Here is a 27,315-nt window from a genome sequence, read left to right as displayed (position 1 = left end):
AAGGGCCATCGTTCCCCACCCCTGTTCTACTGAGTCATGGCATTGCTTTACTACCAGCAATACTATTCTGCTCTGAGCTACGGTAGAGAAAGTAATACTGGGCATAGTTAGGGGCTGCACTAAGCCTGATGTCTTGCCCTGAAGTGTGTCTTCCTCTTGTGCAGCTGCTGGAAAACGTCCCCCTCCCTCCCTCCCCAAATGTCTTGAAGCCATCTCTTCTGCAAGAGCTTTCTGTTCTTCTCCATCCAGAAAAAGATGGACATCAAAGACCTTCCCTAAGAGAGGATCCCATGTACAACTTCTTGGCTCTTCTGGAAAACATCATCACTACCAGGGTTGATCTTTCTCAGCAGGTGAGACCTTACCAGGTGCTCCTACTTACTACACAGGGCTGCCCAACAACGACACTCAGGAGCATCACGTCCTGGATAAAGGAAACGCCCACAAGCTTTAATTCAGAAGTCAGGATCACAAGTCTTCACTCAAGATGGCAAACAGCACTCAATTAACCTCTCTCCCTCCAATCCTTCCCCCCACACACACCCCAAGAAAGCTTCAACAGCACAAAAGTCACACAGCAACCCAAAAGAGACACAGCATGAAGACCCAGCACTCCTTAACTGGTTGGAAAAAAGAACAGCCAGCTGGAACACCTCCCCATATTTATTTACAGCAGACCCTGCAAACATTGGGGCTGAGAAAAGGAGGGGTGGGGTATGCTTTTAACTGCTCTGTAATCTCTCCAGAGAACTCTGGCTGTTGGGAAGATTAAAAACGTGAATTCCTTAAGCAAGAGACAGAAAAGAATGAAACCTTTAAATGGCCAGTTCTTGCAGTTGGTACTTCTGACAAATGGAGAGGAAAGAATTGGCTGCTTCTTGTTGGTATTCTGAAGTCAAGCTCGTGGCTTAGTTTTTAAGCTGGTCTGCTGCCTCATATGCGCCGGTTTCAGATCTGCCCATTTTTAGAAACACAAATGGCTTACTAAAGAATCCAGCTGCTGCCAGGGTTGGTTTTTCACGGGGATGTTTATCTCTCTCGGCTCTTGTGGTAATTCCTCAGTTCAAGTAGCAGTTATAATCAACTGTTATTGGAAAGGAAAGGACCACTTCCAAATCTGGATGATTTCAAGAACAAAGGATTGATGCAGAAGTCCGTAAAGAGTTTATTCCATGGAAGCTTTGGATAGGAACATTTGTCTGCATACAAGTTGGGTGCTTCTGAACATGCCCTAGAACAGGAGTCCCCAACCCCCGTTCCGTGGACTGGTACTGGGCCGCAGCATGCCAGCAACCGGTCCACACAAAGAAGCAAAGCCCCATCCGTGGGATGCAGGCAGCATACAAAACCACGCACTCTCTGGTCCGTGGAAAAACCTTTTTCCATGGAACCGGCCCCTGTTGCCCAAAAGGTTGGGGACCTCTGCCCTAAAAGTACTAAAGCTGGTTCTTGCAGCAGCTTGACAGCTAATTAAGCACTCGGGCATCGGCCCAGAAAAAGTGACTAGAACGTTTTATCAATAATATTTGAAACCAGGAGAGGAAATGTAGGAATAATTCTCCAAGAATTGGGAAACTCATTGGGTGAGATGCAAAAGGGCACTTAAAACGCCTAGTAGATATGAAGAAAATATGCTCGTGAATTGATGAATCATGCCACCAAATAGAGACTGGGTTATTTTTAGATGCAAAACTGAATTACATTGATTGAAGGCAATGTAATTGATATATTTGGCCCTCCGTATGTAGCTGGAGGCTTTAGGTGGGGATCTCTGGGAATTAAATTTCACTATCTACCGGTAGAAGTTCACCTCCTATCTTAAGAACATCCCATCCAGAACCTCTACCATCACTACCTGACTTTAAGAATAAAAATGTTCCTCTTTCTAAAGCATAGGTCATAGGACATTGTAGTCCACCCCTTTTCTCCTGTTCTTCAATTAAATAGCTATGAAAACTGAGTGGGAAGTCAACCAGCTGAGGACAGAATTCAAAAGTCACTATGGAGACTTGATAGCATTAATGGCTCTCAGCCATTTACTTTGTAAACCACACACAAAGAAATCCATGCATATGCTTTCCCTAAACTGGCACCTTTCAAACATTTCAGATGATCGTTTTCACGATGGGAATCCTATGGCAGAACAAGGTGGGGACACATGTCTTCCAGGTATTGCTGGATGACACCATAAGCAACGTTCATTTGGGTGGCTAGAATTTTTAGTTCAACACCACTTGGAGGACCAATTCCCCACTTTCAGCTCAATAAGAACAAAAAGACTTGTCTGGGAACAACAGAAGGTGCAGTGGTACCTTACTGGTCGTGGCTAGTCTTCAAACATTCAATGAATGTTCTTGATGTCCTCATTAAGTGGCAGACAAAGCAGAATAGAATATAATTTATACTCCCCAGGTCACTATTACTTATTTCCCATTTCTCTATTCATTTCCTATTGGGAGGGTGGGCAGCAGGCAGTGGCTGCTCCATTCACTGATCAATTCACCTCTTTTCCATGACTTTTGGTAGCAAAAATGCCAGCTTCTTAGTAGACTGTGCCCCTCAAGTCAGGAACCCTACATTCATGCCAACTAGGATACAGAGGTTGACTTTGGTCACCTCTGAACAGTTCTCACTCTACACTCTTGATTTGGGACAAGGAAGGTCCATAATTTCTAAGGACAACAGAATATGATGATGATGTGTTTGTAACACACATACACTAATTCATCACAAGATGGACTTTGTTTGGTTCAAAACTGTCCATATACTTCTTCAACCAGAGCAAGAGAGAACAAGTTAAGGAGAGTCTCCAAAGATAAATTCTTCCATCAGAAAGAAAAAATGTTTTGCTACCTGCATTATCCTATATCTCTGCAAACAAAAGGGTTAAGGGTTTGAGGAAATCAGGCTATTTTCTCTCCTGGGACATGGTATTTTTCTATATGCCCATTGTCTAGAAAATGAGCCATCATTGTATATTCAATGTATTCAAACTGCCCTACAGCCTTCGTGATTCTAAAGAATAAGTATAAATAGCAGAGTAATCTTTGAAAAGAGTTATATGTTTTCTTGGTTCTGGAGGCAGCCCTTAACTTTCCTGGTGTTTTTTCACACACAAACACACACACTCTTCTACACCTACTGCTGGTTCTCCCCTCTGATAAGCAGCATGCATGGGGGGGAAAAGTGGGGGGAAATGGACATGTTACGATATAATATGATGTATTTTTGATACAGTAGAACCCAAAACATTTAATTCCGGGGTCTTCAAACTTGGCCCTTTTATGACTTGTGGACTTCAACTCCCAGAATTTCTCAGCCAAGCACGCTGGCTGAGGAATTCTGGGAGTTGAAGTCCACAAGTCATAAAAGGGCCAAGTTTGAAGACCCCTGCTTTAATCCCACTCTCTATATTTACAGGTAGTCCTCTATTTACAATCACAATTGAGCCCAAAATTTCCACTGCTAAGCAAGACAGTTGTTAAATGAGTTTTGGCCCATTTTACAAGCTTTCTTGCCACAGCTGTTAAGTGAATCACTGCAGTTGTTAACTTAGTAACATGGTTGTTAAGTGAATCTGGCTTCCCCATTGATTTTGTCAGATCATTGCTAAAGGTAATCACATGTCCTGCAACGGTCATAGACATGAGCCAGTTGCCGAGCATCTGAGTTTTGATCACATGACCCTGGGGATACTCCAACCATCAGAAGTGTGAAAATCGGACATGTCACTTTTTCAGTGCTGTTGTAACTTCAGACAGTCACTAAACGAATGGTTGTAAATCAAGGACTACCTATATTTTCTAAGCAAAGAGGAACATAAGTTGATAAACAAGGAGAAAACTTTCCATAGCTATAATCCCTGCATAATCTAACAGAAACAGGGAGAATGTAGATTTTTGTTTCAGAGTGAGTATGAAGGAGTTAGGAGAAGACACTGAAATAACAGGTCAAGTTATTTTGAAAAGAGTAAGTTAAAATTCCAGAGGGGAAAAGGAGACAGACAGTAGAGGACTATAATTTCCATTACCTGTGAAAAGAGAGAAAGGTTTCAAGAGCTCTTAAGTGGCCACATTGCAGGGAAGTTTCTTAGAATTGTCCCCCTTCATTTTATATTTTAAGGATTAATATTCAATTTGTGAATTATTTGCCTTGTGTGGGGTTTGAACAACAAGACAGTCACTCTTCCTCTTGGAATGTGAATGATCTCAAGTCATAGTTGAGGCTGTCTCTGATGTTCCAGAAATGACTGGACTTCAGCATTCATCATTGCTGCCCACTGTTGATCCAACAGAATTCAACTTCCAACTCTGAAGAGGGACCATCCCCTGTTGCTGGATTACCTTATTTATTGCAAAGGCTATACTAGGACAGGTTGGGATGTTCCATAATCATTAATCCTAGGCCACTAGTTAGCTTCCTTCCTGCAGGAATGTCAGACAAACTCCTTCTGAGGTAAAGCCTGCAATGATTCAACAACCCATTAAGCACAAATGGCCCATGCGCCTCATTTAGAAACTGGAGAAGATTTGCGTATGGTCTCAATTGTGCCAGTTAGTTATGAAGGATTCCAGTGTCCAGAATTATTTGGCTGGGCTGCCTATGCAGCAAAGTCACCCGCTTAAGGAGGCTGGAAGGGAAATGCAGCAAAGATGGAAAATTAAACGCAAAACAAATCAAGAGTCAAGGTCTAGGGTTAGGATAGGATAGGATAGGATAGGACAGGACAGGACAGGACAGGACAGGACAGGACAGAACAGAACAGAACAGAACAGAACAGAACAGAATAGAATAAAAGCTGGAAGGGACCTTGGAGGTCTTCTAGTCTAGCCCTCCGCTCAAGCAGAGGGAAAAGTCATGATACGTCGCAACACATCACGTGGTGAGTTTGACACCCCTGGTTTAGGGGATGTGAGTGTCAGAGTTCTTCTGTTTATAAGGGCTTCAGGTGTGGGTATGTCGAGTGAGGGTCTTACGATGAGTCATCCGAGAGCCTCTCAAGCAGGGGTCTTCAAACTTGGCAATTTTAAGACTTGTGGACTTCAACTCCCTGGCTGAGGAATTCTGGGAGTTGAAGTCCACAAGTCTTAAAGTTGCCTAGTTTGAAGACCCCTGCTCTCAGGGATGACTCACACGAAGTAACCTTCCCATCGCAAGACCCATCACAAGCCACTCTCTGATGACTCATCACAAGACCCTTACTGGAGCAACCACACCCGAAGCCCTTATAACCGGAAGGGCACTGACACAGACATCCCCTAAATGCCGCTGAAGATGTCACCTAGCCTGGTAACGAAACGTTCAGAAACCAACCCACGAGCTCGGAGAACGAGCCTTCACCCTCAAAGCCTGACATCCCACCTTCTGAAACCTGGTTAGCTGAAGAGCCTAGCATTTCCTATCTGCACTACCTTGGCACCCCCAGCAGCCCAGAGGAAACTTACAGTGTCTGATAGCTGTTGTCCTTTGACCGGAGGAACTTCAGCACAAAGAAGGCGACGGCTTGGATGCTGAGCACCAGGACGATGCCTCCAATGAAGCTGGCAGAGTCGAAGCCAGGCGGGTAGAACTCGGGTGCGAGAGTTTTGGGTGGGCCGGTGGTCGAACCTAGAGGGCAACCAAGTCAAGGGATTGAGAGGGAACAAAGCAAGAGAGATCATCTTGGAGTTTCTTCAAACTTTATTGCAGATGCTGAGTAGAGAAAATGGAAGATGAAATATCCTCCTTCTTTCAAGGACAGGAGAAAATAATGATGATGATGATGATGATGATGATGATGATGATAGAAGTGGCCTTGGAGGTCATCTAGTCCAACCCCCTGGTAAGGCAAGGTTACCCTATGGCAGGGGTAGGCAACCTTGGCTCTTTTTTGACTTGTGGACTTCAACTCCCAGAATTCCTGAGCCAGCCATGCTGAGGGGAAAGGGAAAGGAACTGTGGAGGGAAGGGGTTAAGTCTCCATCTTCTGCTTGGGAGAACCTGGTGAGGGGTCTAAGACAGGGGTAGGCAACCTTGGCTCTTTTATGACTCGTGGACTTCAACTCCCAGAATTCCTGAGCCACCTGGCTCAGGAATTCTGGGAGTTGAAGTCCACGAGTCATAAAAGAGCCAAGGTTGCCTACCCCTGCCCTATGGGAAGGTTACCCTATGGTTTCATTGTTTGGGGATGTTTTTGCCGCTTAACCCCACATCTGAACTGGACATCGCAGCAAGCTAAACCCTGATAAAGAGAAATATGTTTATACAGCAGGTTGTGGAGGATGTCTGTTTGCTTGTTTTTGGAGCCTTCAAGTCATTGTTAACCCCCGGACTAGTCTCTGCGGTCTTCTTGGCAAGGTTTTTCAAAAGTGGTTTACCCTTGCCTCTTTCCTATGTCTGTAAAAAAATGACTTGGCCCATTTATCCTTCTGCCTAAGGCAGGACTAGAACTGACAGTCTCCTGGTTCTAGTCATGATGGTGCAGTAGTTAGAGTGCAGTTCTGCAGGCTACACTTCTGCTGACTGCTGGCTGCCTGCAGTTTGGCAATTCAAGTCTCACCGGCTCAAGGTTGACTCAGCCTTCCATCTTTCCGAGGTCGACAAAATGAGGACCCAGGTTGTTGGGGGCAAATTGTTGACTCTGTAAACCGCTTAGAGAGGGCTGTTAAGCACTGTGAAGCGGCAGTGGCTCTAGAGTACTGCATTTCATATCTTCTAGCAAATCGATTCCACATCGAGAAGAACATGGAAATGTTGGGAAGGCATCCAGCTTCAAAGCAAGAGGGAAAATCCTCCTTCCTACAAAAGTCTATGTTAGCCCTGTTAGATGCTTAGGAGCTGCTAGATCTCAGCTTGGGTAGGATCCAAGACCCATCAACATATACCTTTCAAACTGCATACACTCTTAACGCACCCAATCCTGCACTGATGATGTCACTTAGCTGGGTAATGAAATGTCTGCAGGAAAACAACCACGCTTAGAGAGCACCAAGGACCCCACAGTCCAATCCTGAGCTACAAATATTCTCTTGTATATTTGTAGCAAGGGCTCCTCCCCTCCCCTCCCCTCTTCTCTCCTCCCCTTCCTTCCCCTCATTTCCTTGGAGGATTTCAAAATAGATCTACCGTTCTTCTCCCAGGCGCATTTTGCCCCAAAGTGAAAAAGAATGACAATAAACAGGATGGCTGACATGGGTTCCCGAGGACGGATTAACAGAAGTTGGTCCAGAGGATCCCTAAACAGATTCGGGGCTGGATACTCAATAGTGATGTGCCTGCATATCAACCTTTCATTATACAGTATGTGCCTCCGATATCTCTCAGGGCGTTTGCACATGGGATTTCTTTGTTGATTCCAATGAAAAGCTGCACCTGTTGTTCTCATTATGTGCCCAGCAGCTGGGCTGATTTACTGCCACCTCCATTGCAGGGAATAGAAAATTACAGCAAAACTGGGCTTTTCCCTTGAAACAATAGCAGCCCTCAGAGCTTTGTGGGCAGCTTCTGTGTTTTGCTCTCTCCCCTCTTATTATGATGTTAGGGTCCTATGAAATGTCATCCCAAGGTTCCTATTTTGTGTCCTTGGTGGGAGGGAGGTCTTCTGAATCAGCAGCAAGCCCTGGAGTACAGGTAGTCCTCGAGTTACGGCCACAATTGAGCCCAAGCTTTATGTTGCTAAGGGAAACATTTGCTAAATGAGCTTTGCCCCCACTTTACGACTTCTGTTGCCCCAGTTGCTAAGTGAACCACTGCATTTGTTCATGCAATGGCAAGTGAATCTGGATTCCCCATTGACTTTGCTTGTCCAAAGTCTGCAAAAAGTGATCACGTGGCCCCGTCATAAATCTGAGTCAGTTGCCAAGTGTCTGAATTTTGATCGTGTGACTATGGGGATGCCACAATGGTCGTAAGTGTGAAAAACGGTCAGAAGTCACTTTTTTCAATGCCGTTGTAACTCTGCTCGCTGAGTGATCTGCTGTAAGTCGAGGACTACCTGTAGTTTTATTCCGAACAGTTACACAACCAAAGTAACAAAACAACACCTCGTGCGAAACAAAGGGGAGTCTACGGCATCATCTGAGGATTCTGCCACCTTGTTCTGCGGAATGTGTGAGTCCAGAACAAAACTGTTCTCCAAGGGAAGATTTCCTTTGACTGCCAAGCTAAGGCCTCTAAATTCAGAGTGTGACAGTGGTTAACTTATCTCATAAATCAAATTTCTTCAAGCCAGCCACCTGCATGAGGCCTTCTGATTGATCTATCTGGCCCACCCAATTGAATAATAAAAACACCTGAACAGCAGAGTGATTTGGCTATTACTTGCTATCCCCAGCTGCACCCATGTAAGTAGGCGGGTATTTATTGATTTCTAAGATTACTACCCTGATCCTTTCAAACTGCCTCTGAGCTGCAAACATATTACTACAAGGGCATCTGTGCCTGCTCCTTTCCCTGTGGTGGTTCATTTAAATCAGGGGTCTTCAAACTTGGCAACTTTAAGACTTGTGGACTTCAACTCCCAGAATTCCTCAGCCAGCCTGGCTGAGGAATTCTGGGAGTTGAAGTCCACAAGTCTTAAAGTTGCCAAGTTTGAAGACCCCTGATTTAAAATGTTTCCTTTATCAGAACACAGGTAGTCCTTGACTTAGGACCACAATTGGGACCAAAACATCTGTTGCTATGCAAGGCGGTTGTGAAGTGAATCATGTCCAATTTACAACCCTTTTTTGCTGCAATTGTTAAACAAATCAACTTGGCTGTTAAGTAAAGCATATGGTTGCTAAGTGAATTTGGCCTTCCCCATTGACTTTGCTCATTGGAAGCCAGCTAGGAAAGTCTCAAATGGTGATCATGGGACCCACTCATGGAGCAGTGCAACCATCAGAGATACATGCCAGTTGCCAAGCGCCAAAATTTTGATTATGTGACTGTGAAGACACTGCAATGGTTGTAAGTGCAAGGACCAATTGTAAGTCACTCTTTTCACTGCTGTTGGAATCTTGAATGGTCACTAAATGAATGATTGTAAGTCAAGGACTACCTGTATTATAGTAATCTCTCCCCCCCCCATTACATAAGAAATATTCTGACAAACTGGAATATGCTTAAAACAGGGGCTTCCAAACTTGGCAACTTTTAAGACTTGTGGACTTCAACTCCCAGAATTCTTCAGCCAGTCATGCTAAGGTAGGGGTGTCAAACTGCCGGCCTATGGGCCGGATGCGTCATGCCGAAACCATGCCCACCCAAACTCTGGCAATGGGGAAAAAGTCACGATACGATACCTCGCAACACATCACACAATGTGGTGAGTTTGACACCCCTATGCTAAGGAGTCTACAAGTCTTAAAGTTGCCAGGTTTGAAGGCCGCTGGGCTTAGAAGAAGAGGTTAACTTAACTGGGGACATCAAAGCCTGCACTACAGTGGAAGGGCTTGAGTTTGTTAAGTGAAGAGAAGACAAACTTGGGGAAGAGAAAAACAAGCAAACATGTTTTCAACACTGTGATGTTCTGACATGCAGAAGACGGAATAGAGGTGTCTGTTTTGCTTCGAGGAGAGGGTGCCAAATAACGAGGTCGTTGGGAAGCTGATTTGGGTGAAACTTCAAGGGAAGCTTCCTAACGGACAGTGGGACAAGTGCTTCAGAGGTCAGCATGAGAATGGAACTCATTAGCTCTGGAGGCCTACTGGTCAGGGATACTACTGTGGTGTCAGATGCAACATGGCCAGGAGCGGGGTGGGGTTGGACCATTCATCCTTCTTCATCGGGTGCTTTCCAAATAGGTTGAGAAGGGAACCTTCCACCCAGCATACTGCAGTTGGCAGTTCAATACCCAAGCCGCAGATTAAAGAAAGCTTGCATGAGCAGCCTTCAAGCTTCCCTTCAATCCCATTGTTCTCCTTCCTTCCCCCTTCCCTGTCCAGGATAAGTTAAATTAGGCCCATATGGAAGGGAGGCAAACACAGGCTCGCTCATCCCCAGCCTCTCGACTTTTTTCCTCCAGCTCTTCCAGCGGTTAAGATTCAGAGCAGTAAGCTCATTGGGGCTTTGAGACCTTGGTTTGTTTTGCTCGTTAAACTTCATAAACTGCCACATGCACCAAGAGTGTAGAATACATCATTCTTATTTGGCAGGCAGGCGCTCACAATACTGCCTCTGCTGCTGGCGCCATTATCTGTTTTCAGCAAAGAATCCCTTGCTGGCAGAGTTAACAAGCCGGGGGTGGGGAGGGGGGCAACCAGCTCTTTTAAGCAGCAATTCTAGTTTCCTGGTGGTGGAAGAGATTAGATGATGCTGAAGGAGCCCATAGTGGAATTTCTGGCCAAATCGGATGTTTTCCTTGCAAGCTTCCCCCCACTCACCCTGGCCGCCTTTCTGGCCACCCACCCCATATTAGTCAACTTGAAGCAGCTGCAACTCCAACACACAGTTAACAGAAACTAGCCTTTTCCAGAAAGAGGTCCATCCTACACGGAGATGCAGCAAAACGATTGCTGCAGGAAAAATGCCTGGGCGTGAATGAAGGCTTCCAACAGGAAATGCTGAGGAAGAAGGGAGGCAATTAGGACATGCCAGAGAGGCTGGCATGGAAACCCCACCAAAGCTGCTTCATATGCCACGAGATAAATGCGCACACAGTGGCCTATAGGGAGCCTCTGGCAGATCAATAATTCAGAAGGTTCTGGGATAGAGTTTCTCACTTTAATTAGCCCAAAGCTCCTTGCTGCCTGTGCTTCATTTCGGCAGGAAGATTCATCCTCCCAGCGCGCGCCCACCACTGCTCCTATGCACCCATTCATCTCCTGCTCGCTTCTTTATTAAAGAGCCATTTCCTCTGGCCTGCCTTCTTAAGCTTTGCTACCCAAGCAGGGCAGGTCTGGTTAGAGCTTTCCAAGCCCCTCCAAGAGGGGAAGGGATCTTTTATTAAGTCTCTTAATTTCCACCTGCAGTGGGTAAGTGAAAGGCAGTAGGAGCCTTGCAGACTTGATGCCATTACAAGCCTACGTGTTTTCAAAGGCGCTCTGAGATAATCCTCCAAGCCAACGTTTGTAAAACAAGGGAACAGGCTGGGGGCTTCTCTGCTCCCAATTCACTCTCACATCCAGATTTTAACTAAAGTTAGAAATGTTAGGAAGTATCTAGAGTTGCAGAGAGTCAGGCAGTATATAAATATCATCACAACAATAATAAACATTGGCTGAAGTGGCCCCTGGGGCTATCAGCACACTGAGAGCTATACCCCCAAAAAACCCTTGGATGTGCAAAATCTGCGCATTGAGAAAATTTCCATCTGTCAATTACACAACGCTACACTGCTGGGATCCACACATATACTACACTGGTACATTAAAATGTCCTATATTTTTGGGAATAGAAGAAGGGGACGATGACAGAGAATGAGATGGCTGGCTGGAGTCACTGAAGCAGTAGGCGTGAGCTTAAATGGACTCCAGAAGATGGTAGAGGACAGGGAGGCCTGGAGGAACTTTGTCCATAGGGTCGCGATGGGTCGGACACGGCTTCGCAGCTAACAACAACAACATCATATTTTTGGGAAGAACTCAATACATATGAAGGCCAATATCAGCTAAAGAATTGGCAGTTGTGATTTCACATTGTTGTATGTATAATATAAAGAGTGGACTGTCAGCCTTCCCAAATAGACCAGACAGGAAGTACAGCCAATAAGCTAATTCTACTTTATTGAAAAGCTTCCTTAACAGAACGTTGCAAGTCTTTCAAGACTAAAAGTATTTGCAAGTACATTGTCCCCTTTACAATCCTAGGGAAGGTCTTTCTTGAGCCTCTTGCTTTGCCCAGCATGCAGCGGTGGGCTATGCTACCTCTTATCTAACAGTTCCCTTGACAGCATCTCTTTGCCCAGTTATTCCCACATATTATTACATGGACACAGTCTTTCCCTGAGCATGCTGGTTGGGGAATTCTGGGAGTTGAAGTCCACATGTCTTAAAGTGGGGCAGATGAATCTGATATCCTTTACAGACTCTTCCAACTGTTAATCTAATAATGTTGGTTGCCATGATCTCTAAACCACAGCAAAATACATTTTAATAGAGGTGGTGGAAGATTCATTCAACATCTGATCCAAATGAGTTATATATTTGCTTCATTTTATTTCATATTTTTCCACCCACAGGAACTGCTGCCTTTAAGTATGTACCTTTCAATGTGTTTCACCTTAAAGCTGACATTTCCAAATTCAGCATTTTTCTCATGTGTTTTTAAATGCTTGTTAATCGGCTGAGTTGAAAACTCTGTTCCATCCTTAAGAGAAATGTGAAATCCAGCGGATAACTAGAATCCAATTTATACGTTAGCGGCCCAAGAGGTCAAGCCAAGCTCGTCTCTGAATTTGCAAAGATGGAATCCCTTGAACATCCCTCGTTAATGCAAAACCCTAAAAATAGACTTTCTCCAATTTTCTCTCTTTCAAAAGTCTTGGAGCGGCCTTTCCAGAATTCTACCCCCTTTCAATAAATCCACTGGACCTGCTCACTAGAAAAGATGAAAGTGGTAATTTAGTACGTCTGGAAGGCGCAGTCTTAGGTCAAGACTTGTGCTCACCAATTTTCCCAATTCCCACAGAGCTTCAACTGCACTCTATGAGCATCATCAAGGCAGCGTCTTTTGCTGCCCGGTTTGAAAGGCAGAGATGATGAAAACATTTAGCGGGAACATTTTACATGCCTTTATAACCTACCATGTACAGCATCTCCCCAATTTGCATGCTTCCAAATGTCTTGGCCTACATTTTCCACTAGTCTCCCATGTCTCTGTACGCATTCGTTAGTGAATTGAGAAGGCAAATAAATCTCTACTGAGGAAGGAACTACTCCCTTTCCCCATTCTGTGCCCCCGGATTAGGAGAGTTAAATGTCCAAGACCTTCAACTCACAAGGAGGACACCAGGTGAAGGAATGGTGGGGTAGTTAATACTGAATTAGGTGGATTCTTAGTTTGACTCAATACAGGTAGTCTTGACTTACCAGAGTTCATTTAGTGACTGTTCAAAGCTACAACACCACCGCAAAAAAGAGACGTGACATTTGTCACACTTACAATCATTTCAGCATCCCCGTGGTCAAAATTCAGACACTTGGCAACTGGCATGTACTTATGACGGTTGCAATATTCCAGGATCAGGTGATTCACCTTCTGACAAGCAAAGTCAATGGGGAAGCCAAATTCACTTAACAACCGTGTTACTAACTTAATAACTGCAGTGATTCACTTAACATCCGTGGCAAAAAAAGATGGTAAAATGAGGCAAAGTTGGGCTCGGTTGTGGTTGTAAGTCCAGGACTACTTGTAAAAGGCCATTCTTGGGTATATCTTGGTCCACACACACACAAGCAGATGAGAGACCAGCAAGTTTTCGGTTGTGGTAATGATGGATGCTCATTCCCAAATCATTGTCAGCTTAAAGGACCTCTGAGTGCTGGTTCTGTTAGTGTCTCTGGGGCTCCTAAGTCAGGGGTAGGCAACCATGGCTCTTTTATGACTCGTGGACTTCAACTCCCAGAATTCCTGAGTCAGCCATGCTGAGGGGAAAGGGAGAGGTTTCCAAGCTGAGCCATGCTGGCTCAGGAATTCTGGGAGTTGAAGTCCACGAGTCATAAAAGAGCCAAGGTTGCCTACCCCTGTCCTAAGTGAATGAATGAAGGGATATCAGAGCATCCCTACCCTCAAGCCTTTTTCTGCAATTGGGACACGTTTATTTGCTATACTACTGCCACACAACCTGCTTGGAAGGAGGAGCAAGGAAGAACAGTTGAAAATGTAAGCGCTTGCCAGAAAGATCCTGATCAGGAGCATCTGCAAGAGCTCAGAAGTCGCTTGACATTTTCTACGTGAATAGCTGCAACCCAGCCCTTCCTCTTCCAATGAAGGCAAACTTACACAAATGACTTACCAAGTGTGGGAATCTTGGGCTGCTTGGAAGATGGTTGTGGAGGCTCCTTTGTCGTTGGGTAGGGATGCGCTGTGGTTGTTAGCTTTAGTCCTATAAAAAAAGATCAATTAAAAAAAACCCTCCACTGTATAGCAAGAAAAAAAAGGGTTAGAGACCTTCAAAATAAAAAAAACACAAAACTGTTGCCAATGAAAATACAGCTCTGGTATTCCAAAGGTGCTTTTCAAAAGGCAATTGGACTTTCTTGGTTTTTCCCTTGAAAACCTTTTGCTTCTCATCCAAGAAGCTTCTCCAGTTCTGGTGTGTAGATACCAGAACCTTTGTAAATTGTACGACAGAGATGGAAAGAGTACAGAAGAAAAGAGATGATTAGAGAGCTCAAAGATCCATTTTTTATAAGAAAGTTTGGGGGGCTTTTGCCTGGAGAACACAACTGAGATTTAGGAGGCCATGCCTATCATAGAGAAAGTAGATGGGCAGACGTTTTTCACCCTGTCTCCCAAGTCAAGGACAAGGAACCACCCCAATGAAACCGACTCAGGGAGAATTAAGAAAAGAAGGAAACACTTCTTCAGCTGGTGCAGAATGCTGCTGCGCGAGTTGTGATGGGGGTTTCCCGATACTCCCATGTAACACCTCTGCTCCACGAGCTGCATTGGCTTCCGGTTGCCCTCCGGGTGAGATTCAAGGTGCTGGTGATGACCTATAAAGCCCTAAATGGCTTGGGTCCGGGATATCTGAGGGAACACCTGCTGCCGGCATCAAGTTCCCTTTGTCCAGTGCGCTCCCACAGGGAGGGTCTTCTCAGGGTGCCACCGGTAAGAGATTGCCGGCGGACGACACCCAGGGATAGGGCCTTCTCAGTGGGTGCGCCTGCCCTTTGGAACCAGCTGCCCGTGGAGCTGAGGACTGCCCCTGACCTTCGTTCATTCCGCCGGGACCTGAAGACCTGGCTCTTTGAGCTTTCCGGCCCAGGCTGAGAGTTTTTAAATGGGGTTTTATATTTTTTCAGGGATTAAATTTAATTATTTTAACTGTTTTTAACTTTTGTATTGTATTAACGTTTTTAACTTTGTAAACCGCCCAGAGTCCTACGGAAAAAGGGCGGTATATAAATTCAGTAAACTTAAACTTAAACTTCTTCATGGAGCACACCTAGCTTGTGAAATTTTTCCCCGTACGATGTAGTAATGGTCATTCACTTGGATGATTTTAAAAGGGATGGGGTAAATTATCCGAAGGCTGGAAGATTTAGGATTATCTCCCAGTCAGGGGCCTCTGTGACAAGTAGGCAGCCATATAAGTTGAACAATGAAGTAAACACTCTTAGACCGCTACGTGAAACAAAGTGTTGGGACTCCCTGCCTGATCCAGCAGAGCTGTTTTTATCATTTGATTCCATTACGCTCCTTCAATAAAACAGGAGGATGAAAGCAAAGGGGCAAAATCTCCAGACATCAAACTGCTATCAGAAAGAAAGGCAAAGGTGAGTGTCTCTGTTCCATATGCTACCGTGTTTCCCCAAAAATAAACCCCACCCCCCAAAAAAAGACCTACCCTGATTTTGTGGGGGTGGGCTTAATATGAGCCCTAATTAGGCCCAGTCTTTTAGTCCACAAATTTGTACTCTGGATATTGCTTATTGTCTGGTCTCCACAAAACAGTAAACTTATAATACAGATGGTAGCCTTTGCAAGGCCTCCTAACAAATCCTCGCCCAAGGATTACCTTCACAGCTGACAGTAGTGTTGAAAAATGAACATTTCTCCTTCAGTGCTTCTCCATTCTTCACGCATCTCCCCGTACCTAGAAATGAAGGAAGTCATATGGAAACAGAGGAAAATAACAAGCAACAGCTTTTACTTCTTCTTCTTCCATATATGGCAATACCGAACCAGGCTGGCTGGGTTCGTTTGTGACAATAAGCTATGGCACGTTTTAATTGTGGTTTGCAGGACCATCACCCCTCATCCACAGAATGCCTCCAAATACAGTTGGAAAGGAACTGTGGAGGGAAGGGGTTAAGTCTCCATCTTCTGCTTGGGAGCACCTGGTGAGGGGTCTAGGACAGGGGTAGGCAACCTTGGCTCTTTTATGACTCATGGACTTCAACTCCCAGAATTCCTGAGCCAGCCGGCTCAGGAATTCTGGGAGTTGAAGTCCACGAGTCATAAAAGAGCCAAGGTTGCCTACCCCTGGTCTAGGACAACTTCCCACAGCCAACTCACCACAGCTATCTCGCTACGGGACCACTCGCTGTGGGACAATCCACATGGGATAACTCAACACAATAAATGTTATCCACCACTGCTTCTTCTACATTCCTTCCATTTTTGTCAATGGAAATAATGTTGAAGAAACAGTGGTGGATAATATTTGCTGCATTGTAATTAAGTGTAATTAACTCAGAAAAAATGTTCTTTGAACATTGCGGGCAAAACAAATTTGAATGAGAACTTTGAAAACAGGATATATGACAAGGTGGTTAAGATAATTAATTAGAAAAGAAGATTTATATTGATGTGGTGGTTATTTGTAGAAATACTGGGAAAATGTCTACATTCAATTGCTATTTACTAAAATTACTAAGAAACATACTAATTTAATATTATTGGAAGAAGAGAAAATCAAGGAAAGCTGTTATGTGGAGTATGGAACTATAGAAATTAATTGTGATTGTTTGTAAATATAAACCCAGACAACACACTGTTTACCAAATATTAATGATGGTTATGTTTTAAAAAATTAATAAAATATATATTTTTAAAAATTGTCGCACTGAGTTATCCTGGCCTATGGCAAGTTATCCCATTCCTCCTGGGTGAGTAACAGCCATATCACACTCAACTTAGGGCAGAAGAGTAAAACTCTCCTCTGTGCTCCCTGCAACTTCATGGATTTATTCCTGCAATTTTCTAAACAACCTTGTTTTCATCCACAAAGCATATAAAACCAAGAAAGTCCAGTTGCCTTTTGAAAAGCACCTTTGGGACAGTCTTGACCTGGATGGTTGAGAATCTTCACAGACCCAAAGCATTTAAACCCATTCTTAAAAATTGCCTAAAAGAAACAACAGTAGTAGCTTACTTATCCTCATCCTGGATAGCTCGCCTATCTTTTGCTTGGCTTATTGAGTGTTAAAAGAGGTCCAGGTGGGCCCAAAGGTGGATAAGAAAATAAGCTATCCTATGAAATCCTTGTCACTCTCTGAGCGTGGTTGTTTTCTTGCAAACTACTGTATTCATTACCAGACTAGGTAACATTATCACAGTACTGATGATGTTACCTAGTTTTATAATGTCTGCAAGAAAACAAGCAAGCTCAGAGAGCAACAAGGATCCCACAGCTGATCCTTGAGCTGCAATTATTGTATTCTGTGAACTAACATAATTCTCCCTGCTTCTTGAGGCAAAGTCTCAGAGTTTCTAATCCATACTGGCCAGCAATTCTCACTAGCAACAGGCACCAGATCTCAAAAATCAACAGACAGCAAAGACTGTTCCTTTATAGCTCCTGGCTATCCTTCCCTTCCTGGAACTGTAGCCAGGGCAACAAGTCAGGTGCAAATCAAAAGACATCCAGATTTTGAGATGGCTTAGATGTTCCCATAAAATAGAAGGATTTTCAAAGCGCTGGCCTTAACGTGGCTCTTGTGGACGATTAAAGCTTTCAGCATCTGCCACCATTGGCCATCAAGGCCAATCTGCTAGAAGTTGCAGTCTGCCAGTTGGTAGCTCATCTTTGCAAAAAATAAGGTCCTTACAAAAAGGTAGTGGACAACATCCATCGGTGTTCTGGACATCGGTGACCTGGACCCTGACCGTTCTGGGCAGCATTTCAATTTAGATAAAGTGCCAGTAAACTTTGACCAAAAATTCAAGCCTGTGCTGATAAGACAATTACACACTATAATAAGGGTCTAAATAGCCATTAAAACTAATTTATGGCACAGGTCATTTTCTGATGTAATTTTGGGTGCTGCTGCACAAAACTTAGCAATGTTATATGTATGTTGTCACAGGGTTGGTATCGAAGAGCAGCAGGAAGCTGTAAAATTGCCCTGTGCAGCTCGAGTATTTATGCAATAATGATAAAGTGGTAATAATGGTAAAATGAAGTACGCAATCCAAATATTTGGCCATCATTTTTTTACTGACTTACCTGGCTTCTCGTGAGACTCCTGACAGTATTTCCAAATGCAGTTTGTAATATTCTGGGAAGGAGAACCTTCAACGCACTGCTTACATGACTCCAGATCTTTACATTCCCCTGTTTTAAAAAAAAACAGTCTATAGATTTGGATCCTAAAGGGTTGGTTGAAGTGACAGAAAATTGTTAAGTTCTAGGGTTATTCAACGACCAGGAAGTGTCAAAAATTGCCCTTTGCCTTTTGCCTCCCACCTCCAAATTTTCAGATATTTAATTTGGATTCAACAGGTAGTCCTCAACTTACAACCATTCATTTAGCAACTGTTTGAAGTTGCAACAGCTCTACCAAAAGCTATTCATGACCAACCTTTGTACTCAGGGACCGTTATCGTATCCCCACAACCACATGAACAAAATTTGAGTGCGTGGTGAACTGGCATGCATTGATGATGGTTGCAGCATCCAAGGGTCATGAGATCTTCCTGCGTGACCTTCCCAGCCAGCTTCCAGGAAGCAAAATAATGGAGGAAGCTGGATTTGCTTAATGACCACAGAATTCCCTTAACAATGACAGTGACTTGCTTAAGAACTGTGGCAAAAAGTCATAAAATCAGGGGCAACTCACTTAACAATCACTTTGCTTCGCAATGGAAATTCTGAACCCACTTGAGGTCATAAGTCAAGGACTACCTGAGCATACAGTAGTTGCCATGCTACTTTCAGAACTGTCTTTTTTTTAATGTATCCTTAACATTAGAGGTTCAACATGAACTCAGATCAAAACGCGTTGCAGGTCCTATACTGCCAAGGTGCTGAGGTCTTCATCCTGGACTCCCATCACCAGCAGAAAAGGGACTGGGAGCACCAAACACATTTTGTGTTTGCCGTGAAGAGACCGTGACACACTCTGTTAAACTTTAGAGAATTTAACTGGTCAAACCAAGAAAACCCAGGCAAACAACTCTTCCAAACATTGTGAGAATGATTGCGGTTGGGTGCACACACTGAGTTGAGCCCAAACTCGTATCATTTTGTTTGCTTTTGTTGAGCCTTGGTGGAGCAGTGGGCTAATGCCTCCTTAAGTAACACCAGCTGCCTGCAATTAGTGCAGGTTCGCATCCCACCAGGCTCAAGGTTGACTCAGCCTTCCATCCTTCCGAGGTAGGTAAAATGAGGACCCAGATTGTTGGGGGCAATTAAGCTGACTTTGTAATAATGCCGCTTGGGGGTGTGTGTGAAAGCCCTAATAAGCAGGCATATACATAGAATGAAGGCTACTGCTAAGCTTGTAAGCCGCCCTGAGTCTTCGGAGAAGGGCGGGATATAAATGGAATTAAAATAAAATAAAAAATAAAATAAATTTTTTGTTATTTTTATGCAAGAATCCAGTTTATGCTTCTTCTTGTTTGAAAGCCACACTATGTATCGTGTGAATCTGGCCAATGATGATTTCTAAAAGGAACAAACCCCAATGAACAAAATAATTAGCATGATGTGTAAGCCGTAAGCCAAGACTGCGTTTCTGTCACTTTTAGGAAGAGCTACTTTGATCTCCTTGTTTTCTACTCTTTCAGTATTATATCCTTGGGCTTCTTTGTGTCTACTGCCTTGTTAGCCTGCAGGCAGTTGCCACATGCCCATGTGCGTGTTTAGTTTCTGTGTATTATGTAGAAAATATTCTTCTTCTCTCTGACTATAGTCGATGCCCTGGATGGGCTGGACGGTGATCTAGAAAAGCTCCTGCAAAGGACTATTAAAATTTAAAGTGCCACAAGATTCTGTGTTGTTTTTGCCACAGAAAGTGAACCTAGTCCTCATGCTGGAAATATTAAAAAAATAATTTTATTATTGCAATTTACATAGCTGCCCATCTCACAACACGATAACAGTACAAGATAACCTAACAATGAGGAAAAACAACATTTACAGTGTGAATGGTTGTCCAAGGATAATTGTATATAATTAAAGGCTTGGGATCAAGCACGTGGGTGCACCTAGCTGATCTCGAAATGCTAAGTGGGGTCAGAACTGATTAGGAGTTGGACAAGAGGCCACTAACAAATCCCCCAAGCTGTAGGCTAGACTGCAAAGTTGAAAAGCCATCTGGACGAAGGCAATGGCAAACCACTTATGTGCTGAAAGCCAGTTTGGAGTGGTGAAGAAAGTGGCCTAGAAATCAGGAGACGGTGTGCTCTGGTCTTCCCTTAGATGTGAAAGCCACTGGGTGATCTGGGGCCGTTCCTCTGTCCCCAACACAACCCATTTCACAAAGTAACCGTTGCAGGGAAAATAGAAGGCAGGAGCATAGTGTGTGTGTGTGTGTGTGTATGTGCATAAAGGCAGAAGATAAATCTCATGATTAATTAATAAATACTGTTGCCAAGGAAAGTACATTCAAAGTAACTGGGAACTGAGCTTGTCAATAGCACCATTTTGCTGAAAAAAACCCCAGACCACCTTTACAATACTATACTGAACGTTGTATCTCCAAAGGAGGGGCATCCTGTATCACTTACGCATGTGTTATTGTGTTAACCTTGCTGGCTGGTACGTAATGCTGGCCTGCTTATGACAACACTGTCAAAAACCTCCATTTGCTGGGACAAAGATAAGGCAATAGCAATTGGAAGTTTGTTTAAGACTAATTAAACCTACAAATGGTGGATTACATTGTCTGTTCAGGACTTCAGGATCAAGAGGACAGCTGGCTTTGGACCAAAACCTAGTAACCGACTGCCATGAAAACTGCTCCCTTGTCTCTTGAACTCAGATCCCAGATGGGTTGCATTTCAACTCCCATAATCCTCAGCCAACAGGCAAGAACAATGAGGCCACCCAAGCTAAACTAATTAAATTCTTTTAAAAAAATCTTTTAATTCCGTAGGAATAAAGCAAAGCAAAGTATCCCTGAGAAATGTCTACCAATCTTGGCTTGAACCCTTCCTCAGAAAAAAGGGCACCCATTATCCCTCAGAGTAATCGATTGAGCAACTTGTAACTTCTAAGACGTTTTTCCTAACATTCAACCAAGTCTTGCATTGTCTTCCCAATCTCTGCAACTTTAAGATCTGTGGACTTCAACTCCCAGAATTCATGCTGGCTGGGGAATTTTGGGTGCTGGAGTCACTCAAAGTTGCCGAGGTTGAAAAACACGGCTATAGTTAATTCTCTGCATCCTTCTTCAACTGTGGTGCCCAGAACTGGAATAGTAAAATCTGACAAAGCTAAGCAAACTCAATATTTTTGTATCTGATGCCAAACTATTCTAGCATGGTATGATTTGACATACATATAAAAAGTACTAAAGGTTTAAAATGGAGTTTTGAATGAAGCAAAAAAAACACCCTCCTCATAGCACTCATCCATTATTAACTTCAGTAATTTAATCATATACCATACACTGTCAGATGGCGTAGTGATTCACTTATCACCAGGGGTCTTCAAATTTGGTCCTTTTGTGACTTGTGGACTTCAGCTCCCAAAATTCCTCAGCCAGGCATGCTGTCTGAGGAATTCTGGGAGCTGAAGTCCACAAGTCATAAAAGGGCCAAGTTTGAAGACCCCTGCTTAACACCATGGCAAAAAGAAAGGTTGTAACAACTGCCTTGCTTAGCAATGGAAATTCTGATCCCAATTGTGGTCGTAAATCGAAGATTACCTATAAAGGTAGTCCTCGAGTTATGACCACAACTGAGCCCAAAATTTGTGTTGCTAAGTGAAACATTTGTTAAATGAGTTTTGCCCCATGTCTTGCCATGGTTGTTAAGTGAATTTGGATTTCCCCACTAAGTTTGCTTGTCAGAAGGTCGCAAAAGGGGATCACATAACCCTGGGGCACTGCAACCATCATAAATATGAGTCAGTTGCCAAGTGTCTGAATTTGCAATGGTCGTAAGTGTGAAAAACAGTCATAAGTCATTTTTTTCAGTGCCATTGTAACTTTGAACGGTCACTAAAGGAACTGTTGTAAGTCGAGGACATAGTCCCTCTTAAGCGATTTGGATAGCTCATAACCTCTTGAGATCTTCCTACTCTGCAGAGGGCAGAAAGATTTTGTATCTGCTCTGCAACTCTAATCCCGTGCAGATTTACCGTACTCAACCCCAAAAGAAGGCCAGTCTTGGAATGCAGCTCGGGAACCAAGCTGAGAGTGGGAGGCAACCACCAGTAGTAACATCCAGCCCCTTGCAACCAGTCGCCAATAAGGAAAAAATGTCCAACTTAGCGTGGGAGTTTTTTCTGTTTATGGAGACAAACACACATTCTCTCTCTCTCTCTCTCTCTCTCTCTCTCTCTCTCTCTCTCTCTCTCTCTCTCTCTCTCTCTCTCTCTCTCTCTCTCTCTCTCTCTTTAACCAATTATCTTTGTATAGTGGAAGGTTGACGGGCTCTATTGCCATGGATACAGTGTTCTGGTTATAGCACTTTAACTAGCAGTGAGTGACTTAACAAGAGCCAGTAAGAAAGCAAGACTTGGTTCCCCAAATTTTTTGCAGGTTGGTCTGTGTGTGTGTGTGTGTGTGTGTGTGTGTCTGCATGTTGTTAAAAGAGCCCAGCTATTTTTGTCACAAGTACAGAGAAATTCGATACTTTGCCCAATGCCTTCAAATCTTGGCACGCTGCTACATCGGACAGGGGGAGAGGAGAAAAAACAATGCCTGCTTCAAGATCTTCTCCCATCTGTTCCAGCCAACCCACAGAGGCCTGTTCACACATTTAACAATAGCCCTTGTCCCTGTCGTCAGCAACTCTCAGGAAGGGACATGAAGCAAGGCTGCCCACTTCCCCATCTGCTGAGCTGTGGAGTCTTTCTCCGCATCTGGAAAGACCAGTGACCTCCGAAATCAGCTTCCTAATACACAGGAGTGTCATTTGTTCCCAAAAGTAAGGCTTACTCCTGAGCAAATGTGCTTGCAATATTATTTGCAAGCACAGCTCCAGGTAGACCTACCTGGGGTGAAGTTCTAGGGGCTGCCATTATTATGGTTTGTTGTTGCGGTATGCCAGATGTTCAGACTGGATTTGACATTTTTATCCATCTATCAAGTCCATCTATCTGCCCAAGGACCTGGGAAAGGCAGATGTGGATGTTTAAAGGTATTGTCTCAGGTTGTTCTGAGAACAGCTGCCTTTTGCAACTCATTTTGTGAATGCCACAGTGATTTTGTGAATGCCTCCATTATTACTGTCAAATGCATACGCCACCTGACTTCCAACAACTCTGGTCCCAGAGGAAGACCATAGCTTAAAGGAAAACTGCAGCTCAGTGAAGGAGCATCTATGGTACATTTTTCTAGCTTTAGCCGAGAAAGGTTTTGAACTGAAATCCTGCAGAATAGCTACCATCAATGTGCAGGTCCAGCTTATTACAGGATACCCTCCTGATTTGCAAAGAAACACATTCCAGTCCATTTTTTTTAGGTGAACAGAAAGCAGAACACAAAAAGGGCAGGACATCTGTGATAGGTATACAGAAACACCTCTTCTTACTATCTTGCAAGGCACGGTTTCCCAACTCTGGCAACTTTAAGGTGCATGGACTTCAACTCCCAGAATCCCTCAGCCAGACATGCTGGCTGGGGAATGCTGAGTTGAAGTCCACAAATCTTAAAGTTGTCAGGGTTGGGAAGCTTTTGCCTTACAGCAGGGGTCTTCAAACTTGGCCCTTTTACGACTGGTGGACTTCAACTCCCAGAATTCCTCAGCCAGGCAGGCACACGAATTCTGGGAGTTTAAGTCCACCAGTCGTAAAAGGGCCAAGTTTGAAGACCCCTGCCTTACAGGATGGTGGTGTCTTAAAGTTGCCAAGATTGGGAAACCCTGCTGAAAGGCAAATATGATCCAGTCTCCTTATGAACATCGTAGATAACTGGAGTAGAAGCTCAGCCTTCTTTGATATTTGTCCACCCCAGATCTTCTAGCGTGTCCAGCAAGCACCACCTCTTTTCCAAACCGCATGCCAAGGTCCCGAGCTTTGCATTGCGAAAGAGTTGTCCGTATCCCTGATCTGCAGGTCACCCATATGCACTTGTGCACGTATTCCGTGTGTGTGTGTGTGTGTGTGTGTGTGTTTTATAATTGATAAAATAATAGTTGACATTTGACTCTGCCCTCAAGGCCTCATTTTGTGATGAATGCTGATTGCTAAACTTCAGGACTCTAATGAAAAGACAGAATAAAACAGGTCACACCGGCATGAAATCCACCCGCTGCTGCTGCCGCTGCCCCAGGGGAGAGCCAATCGCAAGAGACCAGGTGTTTAAAAGAGTCTGCACAACACTTTCCATTCTTGTCTCTAAACCACTTGGGCCAGCTTCAGGAGGAAATTATCCTTGCTTTCTTCTCCTATTTCCATGGATTCAGATTACATGACATGCATCACTAATTTGCTTCCTCAGATAACAATTGCCCTGGAATGTATACCTGGACAATAGTGAGTTGAAAAGATCCAGGCTTGCAAAGACCCAGATTTGCACAGATGCCTCCAACATCTGGCTTACTACATTGTTTTCCATGTGACCTAATGAACTCCCAGCATGCTAGGTTTGGTTGGTATTAACCTCATTTTTTGTTCATGTTTCCCATGTTATGGGAACCCAGCCCATTTAATTAGTTGACAGGTTGGTGTGTTGTGCAACTCCCCCAAAGGGGTCAATTCAGTACCCCAGTTCATCATGATACGTGAACCCAGCTAGCTGCGTGACACACTCTGCATTGCTGCCTTATTTGCAAGGTCATGTGAACCATCCCCAAAATGTTAATTGTATCCACCAGCTAAGGAAATGTTACACAGCCCTGAGCTGCTGACTGGTTCATTGAATAAAGCCCACTTTAGTTGAGCTCACCCAACCTGTTAAGGCACAAATTATATGAATTGTACAATGACATAACATGCAGCCATAGAACACAAAACCCTGCTCAACAAGAGGTTTGTAGCACAGGCATGCGCTAGCATCCATCAGACTGTTCTAATGAATGGGCTGATAGCTTTGAAGGATAAAAAAAAGAGTAGGCGAAAAAGAAATTATGACTCCATCTGCATTACTAAACCGCTTTCCTAAAATACTCAAACTCAAGCACCAAGACAGATTGGCATTAAGCATGCTATCAACTGAAGGAGAAGAATTCATGTGGTGTGTTTCTGCAGTACACCCTGTTACAAAAATCACTGGCAGGGAATAAGTTTGCGGACCACACAGGTATTTTGTGGTACAAACGTTTTATACTGATCTTTTTGGGAGGGGCTATCAAACCCTGGATTCCCAGAATTTGGAACAAATCTGGAACAAATCCTAAATATGTAATGATTATATTAGACCTCTTCAGTTGCAGCAATACTATTTGGTGTTCATACCGAAAGCTCTGCATTTGGGATGGATTTAGACTTTCAGGTCAGTAGGTTGGAAAAGTGCAAGATGCATAGCTCGCAGAAATGAACTCATTACAGGCTTTCGCATCTATAGAAGAGATTCACTACAAGTATTACCTTTCCTCTAATTAATTAGAACTATAGTCGGATTGCAGCTATCTTGGCCAAAGGGCAAAAACAAACTAGAAAGGAATCCTGGTCTGTGGAACCAAGCCCTTTCCTCCCCCAAATGTAGGTCCTTTCAACATCACAACTAGTTGCAAAGTGCTACTACATTCAAGGCTTAACAAAGCCTTGCATTATTGCCAGGTGAGCAGCTGAGTTCCAAATGTCAAGGCAATTAAGAGTTCAACATATTTGTGTGAATCAAGAGGAATGGGTGATCAGGGAGAATGAGCATCAGGTTTTGACTAAGGAGAACTGGGTTCAAACCCAGAGACACCAATAAGGCCTATTGGCTCTGTTCACCTATCACATTTAGCCCAACTACAAAATAAGCAGATAAGCTCTCTTTGCATAATATGTATACCAAGTCAGGGGGAAAAAGTTGAACTTAACCAAGTTCAGGATGTAGTGGAAATACAGGTGTTGGGTGTTTAATAGATCCAATTGTACAAATTCAGCTATTCCGAGATTTCAGATCAACCACTTTTATACTTATTCTCACCCCACCTGCTGGGTTTTTGTGAAAAATAATGCGGGGAGGGGGGAGGTGGGGGGGGGGAAGAGAGGAAATCTTGGAGGAAGGGCTTATTAACATTAAGGTGACGATTAGGATCTACCACAAGGCAGCAATTTCCTCTCGGGACTCCGAAGTGGCTAAATAGATAGAGCTTGATGCTCTAAGATGGGAGTTGACCTCTTGTACAGCATGCTCTGCCGAAGCCTTCAACAACTTTTCCTGATCACAGGACGATGGTAGCTGTAGTCCAACCCCTCTAAATGGCCCCAGATTTGGGAGGGGAGGGGGGGGGGGGCGCAGACAGGCTCAAGGCGGAGCGTGTTCGGGGAAAGGGGGAACTTGCACTCACCTGTTACACAACACACACACACACACACACACACACCATTTACTTCCCTGCGCCCGTTGCAAAGCCACCTCGGGGCCAGAGGTCGCCACAACTTTGCAGCCCCGTCCCTTCCCCCCCCCCCCCACGACCACCACCAAGAGCAGCGAAGCGACAACCGGCTCGGGGTCCCAAGTGGGAGGGAGGGGACGGAGGGCAGCGGACCCTCGCCAGAAAGACTCCCGCGATCTCACCCACCTGCCTGGCTGGGGACCAAGCCTCGGGCGCACAGCAAGGCGCAAAGCAGCGCCGCTCGGAGCTCCCAGAAGCGGGCCGGGGCGGGCATGGCTGGGGCTTCTCCGCGGGCCAAGCAAAAGCGGCAGCCACTCGGGCGGCGGTTTCTCCCAATCACTTTGGAAACCAGGCTAGCCTGGAAAAGCGCTCGAGAAAGGGAAAAGCGCCGGCGGCGAGCGAGCACATGCGCGCAGGGCGGAGAAAAAAAAAAGGGAAAAAAAAGCTGGGGGTGGGGCAGGCAGGTGAGCCGGCTGGGCGGGGCAGGTGGCTCCTCCCCTGGTTCCTGCCCCCCCCCTCGGAGAAGGGCGAAGCCGGTGGCGGGCGTATTTTGGTGGCACTCAGCGCACAGGAATTGGGCTTGAGTGTCCGGTTCGGAGTTTTTCACTTGTTGGGTTAACAACTCCCATCATTCTCAGATAGCTTGGTCTGACTCGTGGTGGGTCACCGGGCAGTCCATTTAGACCAGGGGTCTTCAAACTTGGCAACTTTTAAGCCTTGTGGACTTCAACTCCCAGAATTTCTCAGCCAAGCACGCTGGCTGAGGAATTCTGGTAGTTGAAGTCCACAAGCCTTAAAGTTGCC

At 44.5% G+C, this 27,315-nt stretch overlaps 1 protein-coding gene across 1 annotated transcript; it reads right to left on the bottom strand.

Moving 5' to 3' along the window:
- Window positions 1–5,440: 5,440 nt before the first annotated feature.
- Window positions 5,441–26,785, bottom strand: CD164L2 (CD164 molecule like 2; the record flags this gene model as incomplete). The annotated part of the gene is made up of 5 exons (XM_081334948.1): window positions 5,441–5,607; window positions 13,916–14,005; window positions 15,644–15,721; window positions 18,077–18,184; window positions 26,698–26,785. 5 exons carry the CDS (start codon window positions 26,783–26,785, stop codon window positions 5,441–5,443), a joined length of 531 nt encoding a protein of 176 aa, XP_081191074.1.
- Window positions 26,786–27,315: the final 530 nt, after the last annotated feature.

The sequence above is a fragment of the Vipera berus genome (assembly GCF_964194415.1).
Source record: "Vipera berus genome assembly, chromosome: 9".
Lineage (NCBI taxonomy): Eukaryota > Metazoa > Chordata > Lepidosauria > Squamata > Viperidae > Vipera > Vipera berus.
The sequence above is the reverse complement of the archived record's forward strand: the minus strand, read 5'-3'. Positions and strand labels throughout refer to the sequence as shown.